Source organism: Hylobates moloch, unplaced genomic scaffold (assembly GCF_009828535.3).
Source record: "Hylobates moloch isolate HMO894 unplaced genomic scaffold, HMol_V3 SCAFFOLD_4, whole genome shotgun sequence".
Taxonomy (NCBI): domain Eukaryota; kingdom Metazoa; phylum Chordata; class Mammalia; order Primates; family Hylobatidae; genus Hylobates; species Hylobates moloch.
This window is the reverse complement of record NW_026652279.1, coordinates 41832999-41847166: the sequence shown is the minus strand read 5'-3', so window position 1 is coordinate 41847166 and position 14168 is coordinate 41832999. Positions and strand designations below refer to the sequence as shown.

At 34.4% G+C, this 14168-nt stretch overlaps 1 protein-coding gene across 2 annotated transcripts in view; it reads right to left on the bottom strand.

Moving 5' to 3' along the window:
- GSK3B (glycogen synthase kinase 3 beta) overlaps positions 1-14168 on the bottom strand; it is a 288377-nt gene that overhangs the window by 76446 nt on the left and 197763 nt on the right. For both annotated transcript variants that reach the window (XM_032150081.2, XM_032150082.2), the window contains 3 exons: positions 12813-12943; positions 9280-9386; positions 2445-2542 (listed from right to left, as the gene is read on the bottom strand). In XM_032150081.2, coding sequence (XP_032005972.1) covers positions 2445-2542; positions 9280-9386; positions 12813-12943 — 336 coding nt within the window. The remainder of the gene's footprint in view (positions 1-2444; positions 2543-9279; positions 9387-12812; positions 12944-14168) is intronic.

Here is a 14168-nt window from a genome sequence, read left to right as displayed (position 1 = left end):
TCTTATATCATTATCAAAACTTCCCATAAGCAGTGATCTTGGAACTTACTTACTAAAGTAAGGCGATAAGTACATTTCTTATAAATGCAAGATGACACCATAGCACATAAATGATGAGTGTTTTATTTCAGAGTTGGCCTGCTACTACATATTGATCATGGACCATTTTGCAAAAAATAAGCACTTAATGAAAACGAAGTCCGAATTTATCAGTAACAAAATATATTAAGCAGGTAGTATAAACTAATATTAGCAGAAAATGAATTACAAGGACTAACAAAAAGTGGTACAAACAAGCTCTAGACTTAAAGGTTTATAAAGTATTATGGCAGGCATGAGATAGGGAATTATCACAGATGCTCCCTTAGCTTCCTCAGAAATTCTACTTGTATTATGTATGAATTAATTAAAATTAATGACAAATTGCCACAAAATTCTAAAATATAATCAGTAGAGAAATGATACAATTCTAATGAGCTAAACATATATGACAAATAGAATAGCCAATATGTCCACAGAATTGTAGCATGGTGATGGTGAGCTCAAGTACATCAAATAAAAGCCTAGGGACAGGAGAAATGCTGAATGGTTATGTAAGAGCAGAGACCAGGAAACTACAGCCCATTGTCTGTGTGAGGCCCATAAGCTAAGAATTAACAGATTTGCCATCAATTTGATAATTAGAAAGTACTAACTTGGAACATCAATTAAGAGAAAGGTTATATTCCCCCAAAAAGAACTCAATTCTTCTGGTTAGTAGAGCTGTATTTAAAAAAAAAAAAAAAGACTCAATTATTATACCTCTAACTTCATCAATAAAAAAATTTGTGAAAATGTGTTTTCTCTTTTGTTATTGAAGTACCTATATGATATCCTCGATTTTGCCTTTTGGCCCACAAAGCCTAAAATATTTTATCTACTCCTTTACAGAAAAAGTTGGCCAAGCTCCATATTCGAGCATTAATTTACATGATGGAGTAGGCTTTTGGAAAATAAAGAAAGCAAACTATTCAAATTTACATCTAAGTGTAGCACAGAAATGAAAGAGAAAATAGTTCTGTTAACAAGCGTAAAAGGTTAGATCTGTAACTCAAAAATGGTACCAAAAAGAAGATGCAAATATCACAGTGGTCTAAGCTGCAAATTGTAAGAAATTATATGGATAATAAAGAAGATCGCTTATTACACACTGGTCTTTTCAACCATACTTGCACACGCTGACATCTAGCAAAACCACCTTTGATTTTAAAAATCCCTATTTTTATAGAATGAAGTACAAGGATTTGAAAAGAACTTGATCACAGTCCTATGTTCAACTGGTAGAAGCTACTGAGGAGTTACAGTTCAGTATGATAAAAACTAAATTCAAGCTGTCCAATGCAGAATAAGCTGCATCCCTAAGTAGTAATCTGATGCTGGAAGTGTTCAAGAAAATACTAGAAAACCATTTGTTAGGAATGTAACTAAAAGGTTATTTCATTGTATGTTGGACAACATGACCTCTAAGGAGATTTATCAATTTTATAATTCTATGCAAAATTTGGGATATCACAAACAAAGCCCCAGAGACAGTAGGTGGTGTTGCTTTGTCCAAACTGAAACCTTAGAATGAAACAATCTAGTGATATAAATCTAGACACTAGGTTTTTTTTTTTTTTCTCAAGTAAAGGGACTTCCTTTAAGATCTCAGATATTTAAAACTTAAAAAAAAATTACATTTAAAAACTCAGTTAAAATCTCAGCTCTACTGTTCTTAAAAGAAAACATATATTCTACTATTTAAATATTTGTTGTTAATAAAGGTGCATGTATGCAAAGCTGAATGAAAGCAGAAGCTGTGTCTGAGCAAAACCAGACATATCTTCTTTTATTCAGCTTTAAATAAAATTTAAAATAAATAAAATTATATTAAATCCATATAGACCCAATAAATAAAATTATATTAAATCCGTAAGTCAAAATTTTGTTTCTATCAATGATCTAGCCAGACATGTAGGCATTCATTCTTTCATTTTATAAATACTGAACAAATATAAATAGTGACCAAATACAAGTATCTCCTATGTGCTCCACAGCGTATTAGGAGCAGGGAGTATACAGTGAGCAAAAGCAGACACAGTTTCTGCTTTTATTCAGCTTACATACATTTTAGTGAGCTTATAGTCCAATTTTGCTTTTAAGTACTTTAAATAACAGATATATACCTTTCTTGCATCAGATATACATAATAGCTTTTCTAGGATCATACAAGAGAAGAGTAACTCAAATAAAAACCAAAAGGCTGGGGGGCGTTCTTATACCCACTTTATAGCTGAACTTGCTATGTGACCTTGGATTGCTTCCTCCATTTTTTAAGTTTCTCGTATGTGTATATGTGTGATATGTATTATTAAAGTAGCATAAAAATTCCTTCCAGTTCAAATATTCTGATTCAATCTTCTCACCTTGATTATTTCTACCAACTGATCCACACCACTATCCCCTGGAAATATTGGTTGTCCTAGTAACAGCTCAGCCAACACACAGCCAGCAGACCATACATCTAAAGAGAAAAGAAAACAAAGCCTTATTAATACTTTATAGCTTGAGCTGAAAAATGTTTGTATACATTTTCTAATTTTACTCACAGAGTAAATATCACAGGAAAAGATTATACAATCCAAAACAGAGAAAAAGTCATAAAACTTCCTTAATGTTCTTTTTAATTAAATGTTAAACTTACCAAAGAGGAAATCAGACCAATAAGAATATTCTAATAAAGGGTAAAGTCTATTATTATCAAATTTCAGGTATTCAAGTCTTCAAATAACTAGACAGAGGATTACAGTACCAAAGCTATGGCAGGACTATCTATTTATCTTACTTACAAATAAGTCAAAGTGACACAATCTCTGCATATTAGTAGGTACTTACAGAGGAGCAGCAAGGAAAGGTTCAATCGCTCCCAGACACTGGGCTTTAAGTCAGTGCAAATTCTGAGGAACACTTTTAAGACTTTAAATTGTTGATTTTTATGTTCTAGGATGACTGACAGAAAGTGTGCTTAAATATATTATTTTTAAATAAAATGGAATGGCAATGATGGAGGAATATATTTTACTTCATAAATTATAAAAATAATCCACTTTTAAGTCAAAATGAAAACCTCGATCCCGAGAGAAAACTCTAAAAATTAACTCAATTAATACACTTTAAAAATACTTTAAAGTATACATACAACCTGGTTTACCCAGGATAGTTATGGTTTATACATTGTCCTGGGATAATTATTAGTAACACCCTCTTTCTCTCTCAAAAGTATTACCAGATTAGAAGATAAACTCTACAGTCACTCTATTTTAAAGCCCACTATTAAGACTTCCTACAAAAAAAGGCTGCTTTTTAGCTTCCAGATTTCTGAGATTCTTAGGTTTTTAATGTAACAACACTCAAGTGCTTTAGGGAGACGAATATGAATCATTGCTGGACTTTATCACCTACCAGTAGGGAAGGAGAAGAAGGAACAGTAAATGGTTGACAACAAAAATTTTAAAGGTCTGATGTGGTGAGATGTACTATCAAGAGAGACTGGAAATCACTGCTCCAGTGACTACTTTTTATTGACCTAGAAAAATGACATAGTATTCATTTAACAAACTCAAGTTGATTTTGTCCAGTCCTAAGTTAATAACCAAGACATCTATTCTGCAAATATAGACCAAGAGTCCTATTTAATATATTAGGAAATTGCTAAATGAAGCACATATGAAAACTTGCTAGGGAATCTTTACTCAAAGCCAATAGTAATACTAACTGTTATAGTCAAGTGGAAAAGATGTATCTCCTTATTTATGTAAATGCTTATTTTAATCTAAGTTTTAAAACATCCCTTTACCTAGTTAATAAGATGGAAGGTAATATGCACTCAACTTTTTTCCTAATACGGAATGATTCATCTCAGAACACAAGGCTGAAAAAATTGTAAGGGAATAATTATGCCTTCATAAAAAACAATAGGAAACACTTTCTTAGGTAAGATTTAGCTACAAATATGGAAGACAAAAAGTAAAACATCAAGGAATACTCTTGCCTAGAAGTTATCACAGAAGATTGATACTCAAAAGATTCAGGTGACAACTATACTAGCAGCCCTCAATTCATGTCACATCAGTCAAGTTAGTAAAAACAAGGTATTTATCAATCACTTTCTGGAGGACACTAAATCACTTCTGCTCTTACTTCAAAGGACAAATGGTTAAAATTCTCCAGATAGAATAAAATTTCAACTAAATAGAAGGTACCAGAAAAATAAAAATAGTGCTTTGGCACACTGAATTTTAGTTAGTTGGGGTTAAAGCCAGAATAGCATTTTGTTTCATATTTAACTTGGGTTCATGTTAAAGTGATCTTTCAAGACCATCTTAGTTTAACACACTTATTTCACAGATAAGGAAATTAAGACATGATAAAGTTAAATGACTTGCCCAAGGTAAAGGTACTGAATAGCAGAGCTAGGCCTGGAATCATTCTCAATTCCCAATCAAGACATAACAGCTTCTTCAAGGGTCTGTCTGTAAGTTCAATTCCTTGTTCTAAGGAAGCCTTTTGTTCTCATTCTGCCATTTGTCAGTAAGATAATATAATCAGAGACATCAGCTTTACCTCTGGCTGTATCTAAATATGACAGTAATCTTGTCAGAAATAGTTACTCTTTCATTTCAAACATTACTGTTAAAAACATTTAAAAATGTAACTATATTAGTATAATTTTTGGGAGGGTCTGTTTAAAAACATTACAGTCTTAAGAGGCAAGAATCCTAAGTTTATAATGGGAGGCCAAACCTAGGCTTGCTAGGGTTCAAAAGACTCCTGTTTATATAACTGTTCCTTAATGTGTGAGATGATATGTTAACTTTTTGAGAAGAATCAAACTGCCTTTATTTCAGGTGTTTCTGGCACAACTTACACCAGTATCTTATATACAGATAATCAGTATCATATATTTGAATAAAATGTAAAGCAGCTGGAAAATCCAATGACATACCCAAAGACAAGGGGCTGAAATTTGCTCTTGGGGAGAGTCAAGTCTAAAAATGCCACAAAAAGAATACCACCTTACATTTCTACAGTATTTTCACTAACATTTTATTTAAGCCTCACAGGCACTCAGAAAAGCAGAACTGTCAGTAATCTCCACTTTACTTCAAGTGACCTGACACTCAAACCCAGGTCGACCACAAGCAAAATATTCTTCGTACTATTTCTCATCTGTCCATTCATATATGCCACATACCACAGCCATAGTAAGGCTCTGAGAATTACATACACATACATATACACATTATTATGCTCTCTACCCTCTGGTAAAGCAGATTTCAAAGTGTGGTCTACAGAGGATACTTTGTACTCTTTGCACCTGGGTCCTCTAGACATTTTTAGATGTCCCAGAGGGCAAAACTCTTTTCATAAGAATACACCTTCACTGGGTTAACATTTGTACTGAGGGTACAAAGGAAATGGTGGGTAACACTGCTGGCTGGCCTCTTCGCAGAAATCAAAATGTGCTTTGGCATTTTGCCATTTGGCAAAATAAAAAATGATAGTGTGTTTCTGATTAGGGTGTTTGCTTATATCAGAGAATTTCTATTTGTATCAAAAAGACAAAAAAGCTGTCACAAAGTCTGTTTTATTTTTTGTTGTTGCTGTTGTTGTTTTGAGAGGGGGGTCTCATTCTGTCACGGAGTTGGAGTGCAGTGGTGGAGTCTCAGCCCACTGCAACCTCCGCCTCCTGGCCTCAAGCCATCCTCCCACCTCATCCTCCCAAGTAGTGGGGACTACAGGGGCATGTCACCACGCCCGGCTAATTTTTGGTAGTGACGGGTTTTCACCATGTTGCCCAGGCTGGTCTCAAACTCCTGAGTTCAAGTGATCTGCCCACCTCAGCCTCCCAAAGTGCTGGGATTACAGGTGTGAGTCACTGCACCAGGCCAGGTCTGTTTTTTGTTTGTTTTAGTTTTCTGTTACTGTGGGGATGTTTTTGGTTTATTATTTGCATGCTTTTGTTTCTGGACTAAAGGAATTCTCTTCAGAAACAATATGTAAGAGTAAAATAATTTTGGTTTCCACTTGCACATCTAGCTTAAAGTTGCTCCTTGTTAGCTTCCTATTCATGTCCAGCTGATCATGCTCTCTCTGTTCACTCCTGGCTAGTGGGCTAAAATGTAGTAAAGGAAAAGGTCAATAATGATTAAAGCCAATGGTCTCTATTCAGTTCCTTCTATCACTAAACATCTTGGGTGATGACTTGAGAAGGTCAACGATGATTAAAGCTAATGGTCTCTATTCAGTTCCTTCTATCACTAAACATCTTGGGTGAAGACTTGAGAAGGTCAATGATGATTAAAGCTAATATTCTCTATTCAGTTCCTCCTATCACTAAACATCTGGGGTGAAGACATGAGAAGGTCAATGATGATTAAAGCTAATGGTCTCTATTCAGTTCCTTCTATGACTAAACATCTTGGGTGCATACTTCTGCAGAATCAGTGCATCTAGCAAAACTACTAGTGATTTACGCTGATTTTATACTAAATAATAGAGATGGCATGAAGGAAATGTTAGCAATATGGCCATACTATCACTTTCATTATTAACTTAATGAAATAACATTAATTAATAAATTCTCCAACTAGTGTAATCACACTCAGAAGTATTTCAGGAGGATTTTAAATAAGAAAGTAAAAAAAAGTTCCTTAGAATTTAAAATCTTAAGGTAAAAGCTATTAGCTTTATGATTCTAACAGTCCAAGGAAGAAAAATAGAATAGTAGGTATATCTTAAATTCTAAAAAGTAAAATTTGAAAAATTCTATACAGGCATATGTCAGAGATGTTGCGGAATTGGTTCCAGACCATAAGACACAATAAAGCAAGTCTCACAAATCTTCTGGTATCCCAGTGCATATAAAAGATATGTTCACTCTATACTGTAGTCTACTACTTGTACAATAGAATTGTGTAAAAACATAAATGTAATACATTAACTTAAAAACACTTTATTACTAAAAAAATGCTAATGATCATCCAAGCCTTCAGTGAGTTGTAATCTTTTTGCTGGCAGAGGGTCTTGCCTTGATGTCGATGGCTGCCGACTGATCAGGGTGGCAGTTGCTGAAGGCTATACGATGTGGCTGGAGTAATTTCTTAAAGTGACAATGAAGTTTGCCACATCAATTGACTCTTTCCTTCACGAAAGATTTTTTCTCTAGTATGAGATGCTCTTTGATAGCATTTTACCCACATTAGAACCACTTTCAAAATGGGAGTCAGTCCTCTCAACCCCTGCTGCTGCTTTATCAACTACAATTATGTAATATTCTAAATCCTTTGTTGTCATTTCAACAATATTCACAGCATCTTAACCGGGAGTAGATTCCACCTCAAGAAACCACTTTCTTTGCTCATCCATAAAAGAAGCAACTTGTTTATGTTTTATCATGAGATTGCAGCAGTTCAGTCACATCTTCAGGCTCCACTTCTAATTCTAGTTCTCTTGCTAGTTCCACCACAACATCTGCAAAGACTTCCTTCGCTGAAGTCTAGAATGCCTCAAGGTCATCCATGAGGCTTGGAATCAACTTCTTCCAAAATGTTGTTCATGTTATTTGGACCCACTCTCACGAATCACAAATGTTCTTAATGACATCTAGAATGGTGAATCCTTTCCAGAATATTTAAAATTGACTTTGCCCAGATCCATCAGAGTAATCACTATCTAGGGCAGCTATAGCCTTACAAATGTATTTCTCAACCTTTGGGTGACCAGTTGCATTGTCAATAAGCAGTAATATTTTGAAAGAAACACTCTTCTCTAGAGTAGTAGATCTCAGCAGTGGGCTTCAAATATTCAGTGAACCATGCTATAAACAGATGTGCTATCATCTACTTATTGTTGCTCCATTTATGGAGCACAGACAATATATTTAGCATCATTCTTAAGGGCCCTAGGATTTCTGGAATGGTAAATGAGCACTGGCTTCCACTTAAAAGTCACCAGCTGCATTAGGCCCTCACAAGAGAGTCAACCTGTCCTTAGAAGCTTTGAAGCCAGGCAATGACACTTCTCCTCTCTAGAGGAAGTCCTCCATCTCTAGAAAACCTAGAGATGAAAGTCCTAAATGGTATCTTCTTCCAATTCAGTAGAAGGCTGTTTGGTCTCCATTAAAACTCTGATATTTAATGTAGCCACCTTCATCAATGATCTTAGTTAGATCTTCTGGATAACCTGCTGCAGCTTCTACATCAGCACTTGCTGCTTGCCTTGCACTTTTATGGCATGGTGCAGCCTTTTACCCTTAAACCTCATGAAATAACCTCTGCTACCTTCAGATTTTTCTTGTGTAGCTTCCTCACCTCTCTGTCTTCACAGAATTGAAAGGAGTTCAGGCCTTGCTCTGGGCTAGGCTTTGGCTCAAGTGAATGTTGTGGTTGGTTCAAACCACTAAAACTTTCCCCGTAACAGCAATAAAGCTGTTTCACTTTCTTATAATTTATCTGTTCATTGGAGTAGCACTTTAATTTCCTTTAAGAACTTTTCCTTTGTGGTCACAACTTGGCTAACTGTGTGGCACAATTTCGATATGCCTTCCTTGCTCAGCTTAATCATTTCTAGCTTTTGATTAAAAGTGAAAAATGTACCTTTCACTTTAACACTTAGAGGCAACTGCAGAGTTATTAATTGGCCTAAGTTCAATATTGTTGTCTCTCAGGGAATAGGGAGGCCTGAGGATAGGCAGAGAGATGGGGAATGGCCAGCTGGTGGAATATTCGTAACATACACAACACTGATCGATTAAGTTTGCTGTCTTATATTGCTGTGGTTTGTGGCAAACTGAAATAATTACAATAGTAACATCAAAGACCACTGATCATAGATCACCATAGTAGATACAATGAGAATGTTTGAAATGTTGCAGTAATTACCAAAATGTGACACAAAGACATGATGACACAAAGACATGAAGTGAGCACATGCTCTTATAAAATTAGTGCGGGCAGACCTGCTTGACTCAGGGTTGACACAAACCTTTGAGAGGTTAAAAAAAAAAAAAAAAAAGCAGTGCCTGGGAAGTATAATAAAATGAGGTATGCCTATACGTGTTTGCATCTCAAGCTTTAAGAAAAAAAATTACGGGATATATCCATTATTCCATGGAAATAAAAGTACAGATTAGTAATACTAAATTACCAAAATCAAGAAGCAATTAATAATTATGAGCATTATATTCAGATTCGTACTTACCTATACTAGAGGTATAATCAGTGGCTCCAAAGATCAACTCTGGTGCCCTATAGTACCGAGAACAGATATACGAAACATTGGGTTCTCCTCGGACCAGCTGCTTTGCACTAACAGAAAAAAAAAAATAATAAAAAGCAGAAATTCTTTAAATCTAAACCTTAAAAGAACCTAGACTGCTACCCTTTCACAGTATCGAATGATTTTCTAAGATTCACATCATTTGAATCATATATGAAAAAGAAAATGTAAACTGTAACTATCTCTGACTAAAGAAATTTACAATTTTATCACCTTGCTCTGCAAAAAAGAATAGCAATTTTTAAAGAAAGCGTTTGTCACCTAAGAAGGCACCAAAAGCAAAAAAGGGTAAGTGTTGAATTTCTTCTGATCCTCTGTTCCCCAAATTCCACCTCTAAAATACAAAGAAGCAAGGGCAGAAAAGAGGTACCTCCACCACCAAAAAGCATGACAATAGATTCTAAGAATGAATACTCCTCACCCAACGTATTTCTTTAAAACGGGCGAGAAATTGGCCACTGTCTTGCATTTTGACTTCTGACTCAGGGTGAATATTTCAAGGCTTATAGACTCAATCTATTTTTCCATATCTTGGTCAATTTATTAACTGCATAAACATTTATTACCCAATAAATTATAAACAGACAGGCCCTTCAACTTCAGGGCAGAAATGATTCACAGCCTATGAATCTAACTCTGCTACAGTAAGTTTAATTGCATGTTTTTTTATTCCAATTTTCCTACTAAAATACTTTGTCGCATGTATTTTAAATATGAAAGTATAATAAATTACAACTAATTTCTTTTGAGATGTCGCCCAAGATAATCCAAAGACAGAATAAAATAAACTGCTGTAGAAGCCAGCCATTCTGATATACATTAATAATAAAGATAAATAAAGGGACAAAATGCAACAAAATCAAAACAGTAAAACAGTAAGTGCCAAAAAAAAAAAAAAAAAGGTAAGAAAATGCTGAGGTAAAGGTACTGGAAAACCAGGGTAAAGACAGATGAAAGTAGTCACAAGGATTTCAATGACTGGGATTTCTTTTCTTCCATTTATTTCTAGTCAATGATGACTCTAACCCTAACTCCTTTTTCCTTCATCACTAGTTTTGAAGTTTGTTTTTTAACTCTCTCCCCAAGTACTGACATACAGTAACCATTTCATAAATTAATAAATACTAATCCCTGTTTTTAGGCTGCATGAAAGTTATGACATTTAGTTTTCAGCATAATTGATAGGAGACCGTTATATCTTCTAAAGGACACTTTTTAATTAACAAGATAGATTCTAATTATGTTCAGAAAATTCATTACGAGACAAAATGTTAATACCCAAGCTTTGTAGCCTGAAGTTTTTTCACTACTTGATGGAGCTACAAAAATGGAACAGCCTCTCTTACAGAGGAGACTGGTTTTAACTACTTGCCCAATATTGTGATCACATCTAGCTTTTTGTTCCTAAATAGCCCAACTTGTTCTTTAGCTACTTTTAGGCCCTGTTTCATCTAGTAAAAAAGTAAGAAGAGAGTAACAGTATTTTGTTCAAATTACCAATCTGATATGTAAAGTCCAAAGTGTTTCCCAAACTCTATCTGACCAAACCAATTTTGTTAAAAACAAAAAATCAGAGGGTTTATAAAAATGAGCTATCAAACAAGTGAAATCCCTCTTCCAAATTTATCAGAATAAAGCTATTTTATGTCCCAAGAGAATGGGCTGTACCAAGTGTTTTAACACTATCATGAGAACAGAAGCTCTTCTAATCTTGCTGTCTCAGTCTGTCCCTACCAAGTCAGTCACTCTCAATAGGGAAGACACCCCATTAACAATAAAACATATCTGATTTGGGCAGTTTTTCCTATAGACAAGTAGTAGTGCTTTGTTTCAAACATCAGGTAAGAGTTTTATGATCTTTCACCCTTTTTAAAAATAGTTCAGGGAACAGAGTCATGGCCTGCAAAGTCGTAGGTCATCTGAAATTAGAAAATAGTAAAATGAGGACGGTCTGAAAGAGGACACATTGTGAGACTAAGAAAAATTAACTGATGACAGAACAGATTTACTTATTTTTTAAAGGATCTGTCTCAAGAGAAGCCTGTGGAAAACATATCCTATGTTAACCCCCAAATTTAAACTGTGAATTGATGTAAAAGTATTACAAAAGGATAGGAACATAGGTATCAACAAGTGTGGGGCAATATGTAATCTATAGAGTTATGGTGAAAAGAAAGAATCTGTAACAAGGATGAAAAAATTAAATTGGAGAGAATCCAAATTATGTAAAGATGTCTTAGGGACCATGAGGAGAGAGATTAGGTGATTCCACCAGTGAGGAAGTAGCGGGGTAACTGCCTGAGTTACATGGGAATGTGGGCTTGACTACATGTTAAAAGGTTAGATAAGAGAGGCACAAAGTACTGAAAACTGAAAATGGAAAGAATAAAGTTTTATTACAGATTCACAGTATATTACCAAAAAATGAGTTTTTAAAAGCAGAAAGTTTGATGAAATTTGAAGGAAAAAAGGGTAGAATAAAAGGTTAAATTATAGAGGAAAATGAAGAAAACACTGCTAGTAGACCTCTTATCTCATCCCTGAATTGAGGTTAATTGTGAAGTTAAAAACGTACACAGAATGTAAAATAATCAATATTTTGACAAAGAAATGAGCTTTTAAAAGCAGAAAGTTTGATGAAATTTGCAGGAAAAAAGCGTAGAATAAAAGGTTATAGAGGAAAATGAAGAAAACACTGCTAGTAGACCTTTTATCTCATCCCTGAATTGAGGTTAATTGTGAAGTTAAAAAGATACACAGGAATGTATAATAATCAACATTTTGAAAAAATTTAGTTCTTACTGAAAAAGGAGTATATATACCTAACATAAATTCAAACAATACTAAAATACAATCAATGAAAAAGTGAGTTTCCCAAGTACATTATATTCCCAAAGATCCTTTCTCAGGCAATCAAATATTATGGATTACATACCGTTTCAGAAATAAGCCACACATGTACTTGTGTATATATATAGTCACACTCTGTATGTTTTTAGAACATAAAAGGTAGCATACAATACACATACTCTTGATCTTGCTTTCTTCATTTAATGTTTCCTAGAGATCAATCCCTTTCAGTTCACAGAGAGCTGCCTCATTCTTTTTCATGGTTCCATGTATTACTCTGTATGTACCGTAATTTATTTAGCCATTTTCCTACTAACAGATGCTTATAAACAATGCTATAATAAAAATCCCTATATATACACTATTTTGTAAATGTGTATTCCTAAGGAAATAATTCCTAAAAGTTAAATTGTTAAATGAAGGAGTATATACATTTATAATTTTGACAGAAACTAACAAAACTACTCTCACAGCTGCACTAGTTTATACTTCTTGAATAAGAATTACTGTGCTTAGGCTGATATTGCAAAAGGAATATATTTAAAAGAAGATACTAGGGGGAGGAGGGGAAAAGGGAAGGGGCAGGGAGAGGGACAGTAGCTTACCTTCCAAAGTCACAGAGTTTTAATACGGCTGTATCAGGATCCAACAAGAGGTTCTGCGGTTTAATATCCCGATGGCAGATTCCAAAGGAATGGATATAGGCTAAACTTCGGAACAGCTGATACATATACAACTGGAATAGATAGTAGAAATTAATTAATTACTTCCTATTCTAAACAAATCAGAATCCTTAAGCAGTCAATAAAGTAACAGATTCTCAGAAAAGAACAGGTGAAATGCTATGGATTACTGGCACTCAATCTTCCTTTCACAAGTTTCATGTCACTTCTGTATTAATTAGCTATTTCTATATGAATTAGCTAAAGTGTCATTAACCTTATGTACTATTCGCATCACTTTAATAACTTAAAAAAGGAAATTTTACAATGCGCTTTATAACTTTTAATTTTACTAACATCTCATATTACAAGCCTGCTAAGATGGGCTTTTATTTAAAACACAAATGAAAAGTTCAGAAAGACATCCGAAATCGTGAATAATAAGTAACTTTGGGCCAGAAACCAGGTCTCCTGATTTTAAGTTTATAGTTCTTTCTAGTAGAGCATGCTGCTGAATGTAAACGTATTTCCAAAGTGTCATCTTTAGAATACTTTTCTGAGATGTCAGCCTCCAAGGTGATTGATACAGTGGTCTAGGAAAACTCATGTGGACTGAGAAAATCTATAATCACTGCTCTATCAAGACATCAATAACCCTGTTAGTAGCATCACCATTCTTCCTGTTAATATCCTTCAGAAAAAGTATAACTCAAAATGACATTCAAAAACAGATGCCTGACTATTGACATCATCTTTCAAAAGAGATTTTCTCAGTTTTCTTACCAAAAAGATACACTGAGAAACTGGGTCTGCATGGAATAAAGAATCAGACTCTTGACTGGAGAAGAGAGAAACTTCATGGAGAAAGAGAGTATAATTTAAACCTTCTGTTTATCTCAAGGTCAGTGTTCCGATTCACTTTTAAACTTTTCTGGCTGTTTACCTTCTGACCTCTACCCCAAAGTTACACCATGGACAGAATTTTTGAAATTGGTCAAACCAAAGATAACAAATATCTTGGTAAAAAAACAATTAAAAAAATAGATACTTAAAAGTCTAATGAAGCACTGACACATGGCACCATCTTTAAAAGCTACTGCTAAGGCTTAGGTTAATTAAAGTTAACATGAAACCTACTTTCCTTCTAAGAAGCATGGTGAAAACTGCAGACAGCCGAATTTTAGTACATCCTTGAAGTTAACGTGAACTATTAGCTGGAAAAGTTTGTCTTCTTTAAAATGAAGCATGATATAAACTGTACAGATAAGATCTTTTATAAGGTCAGGATTTTGCCAACAA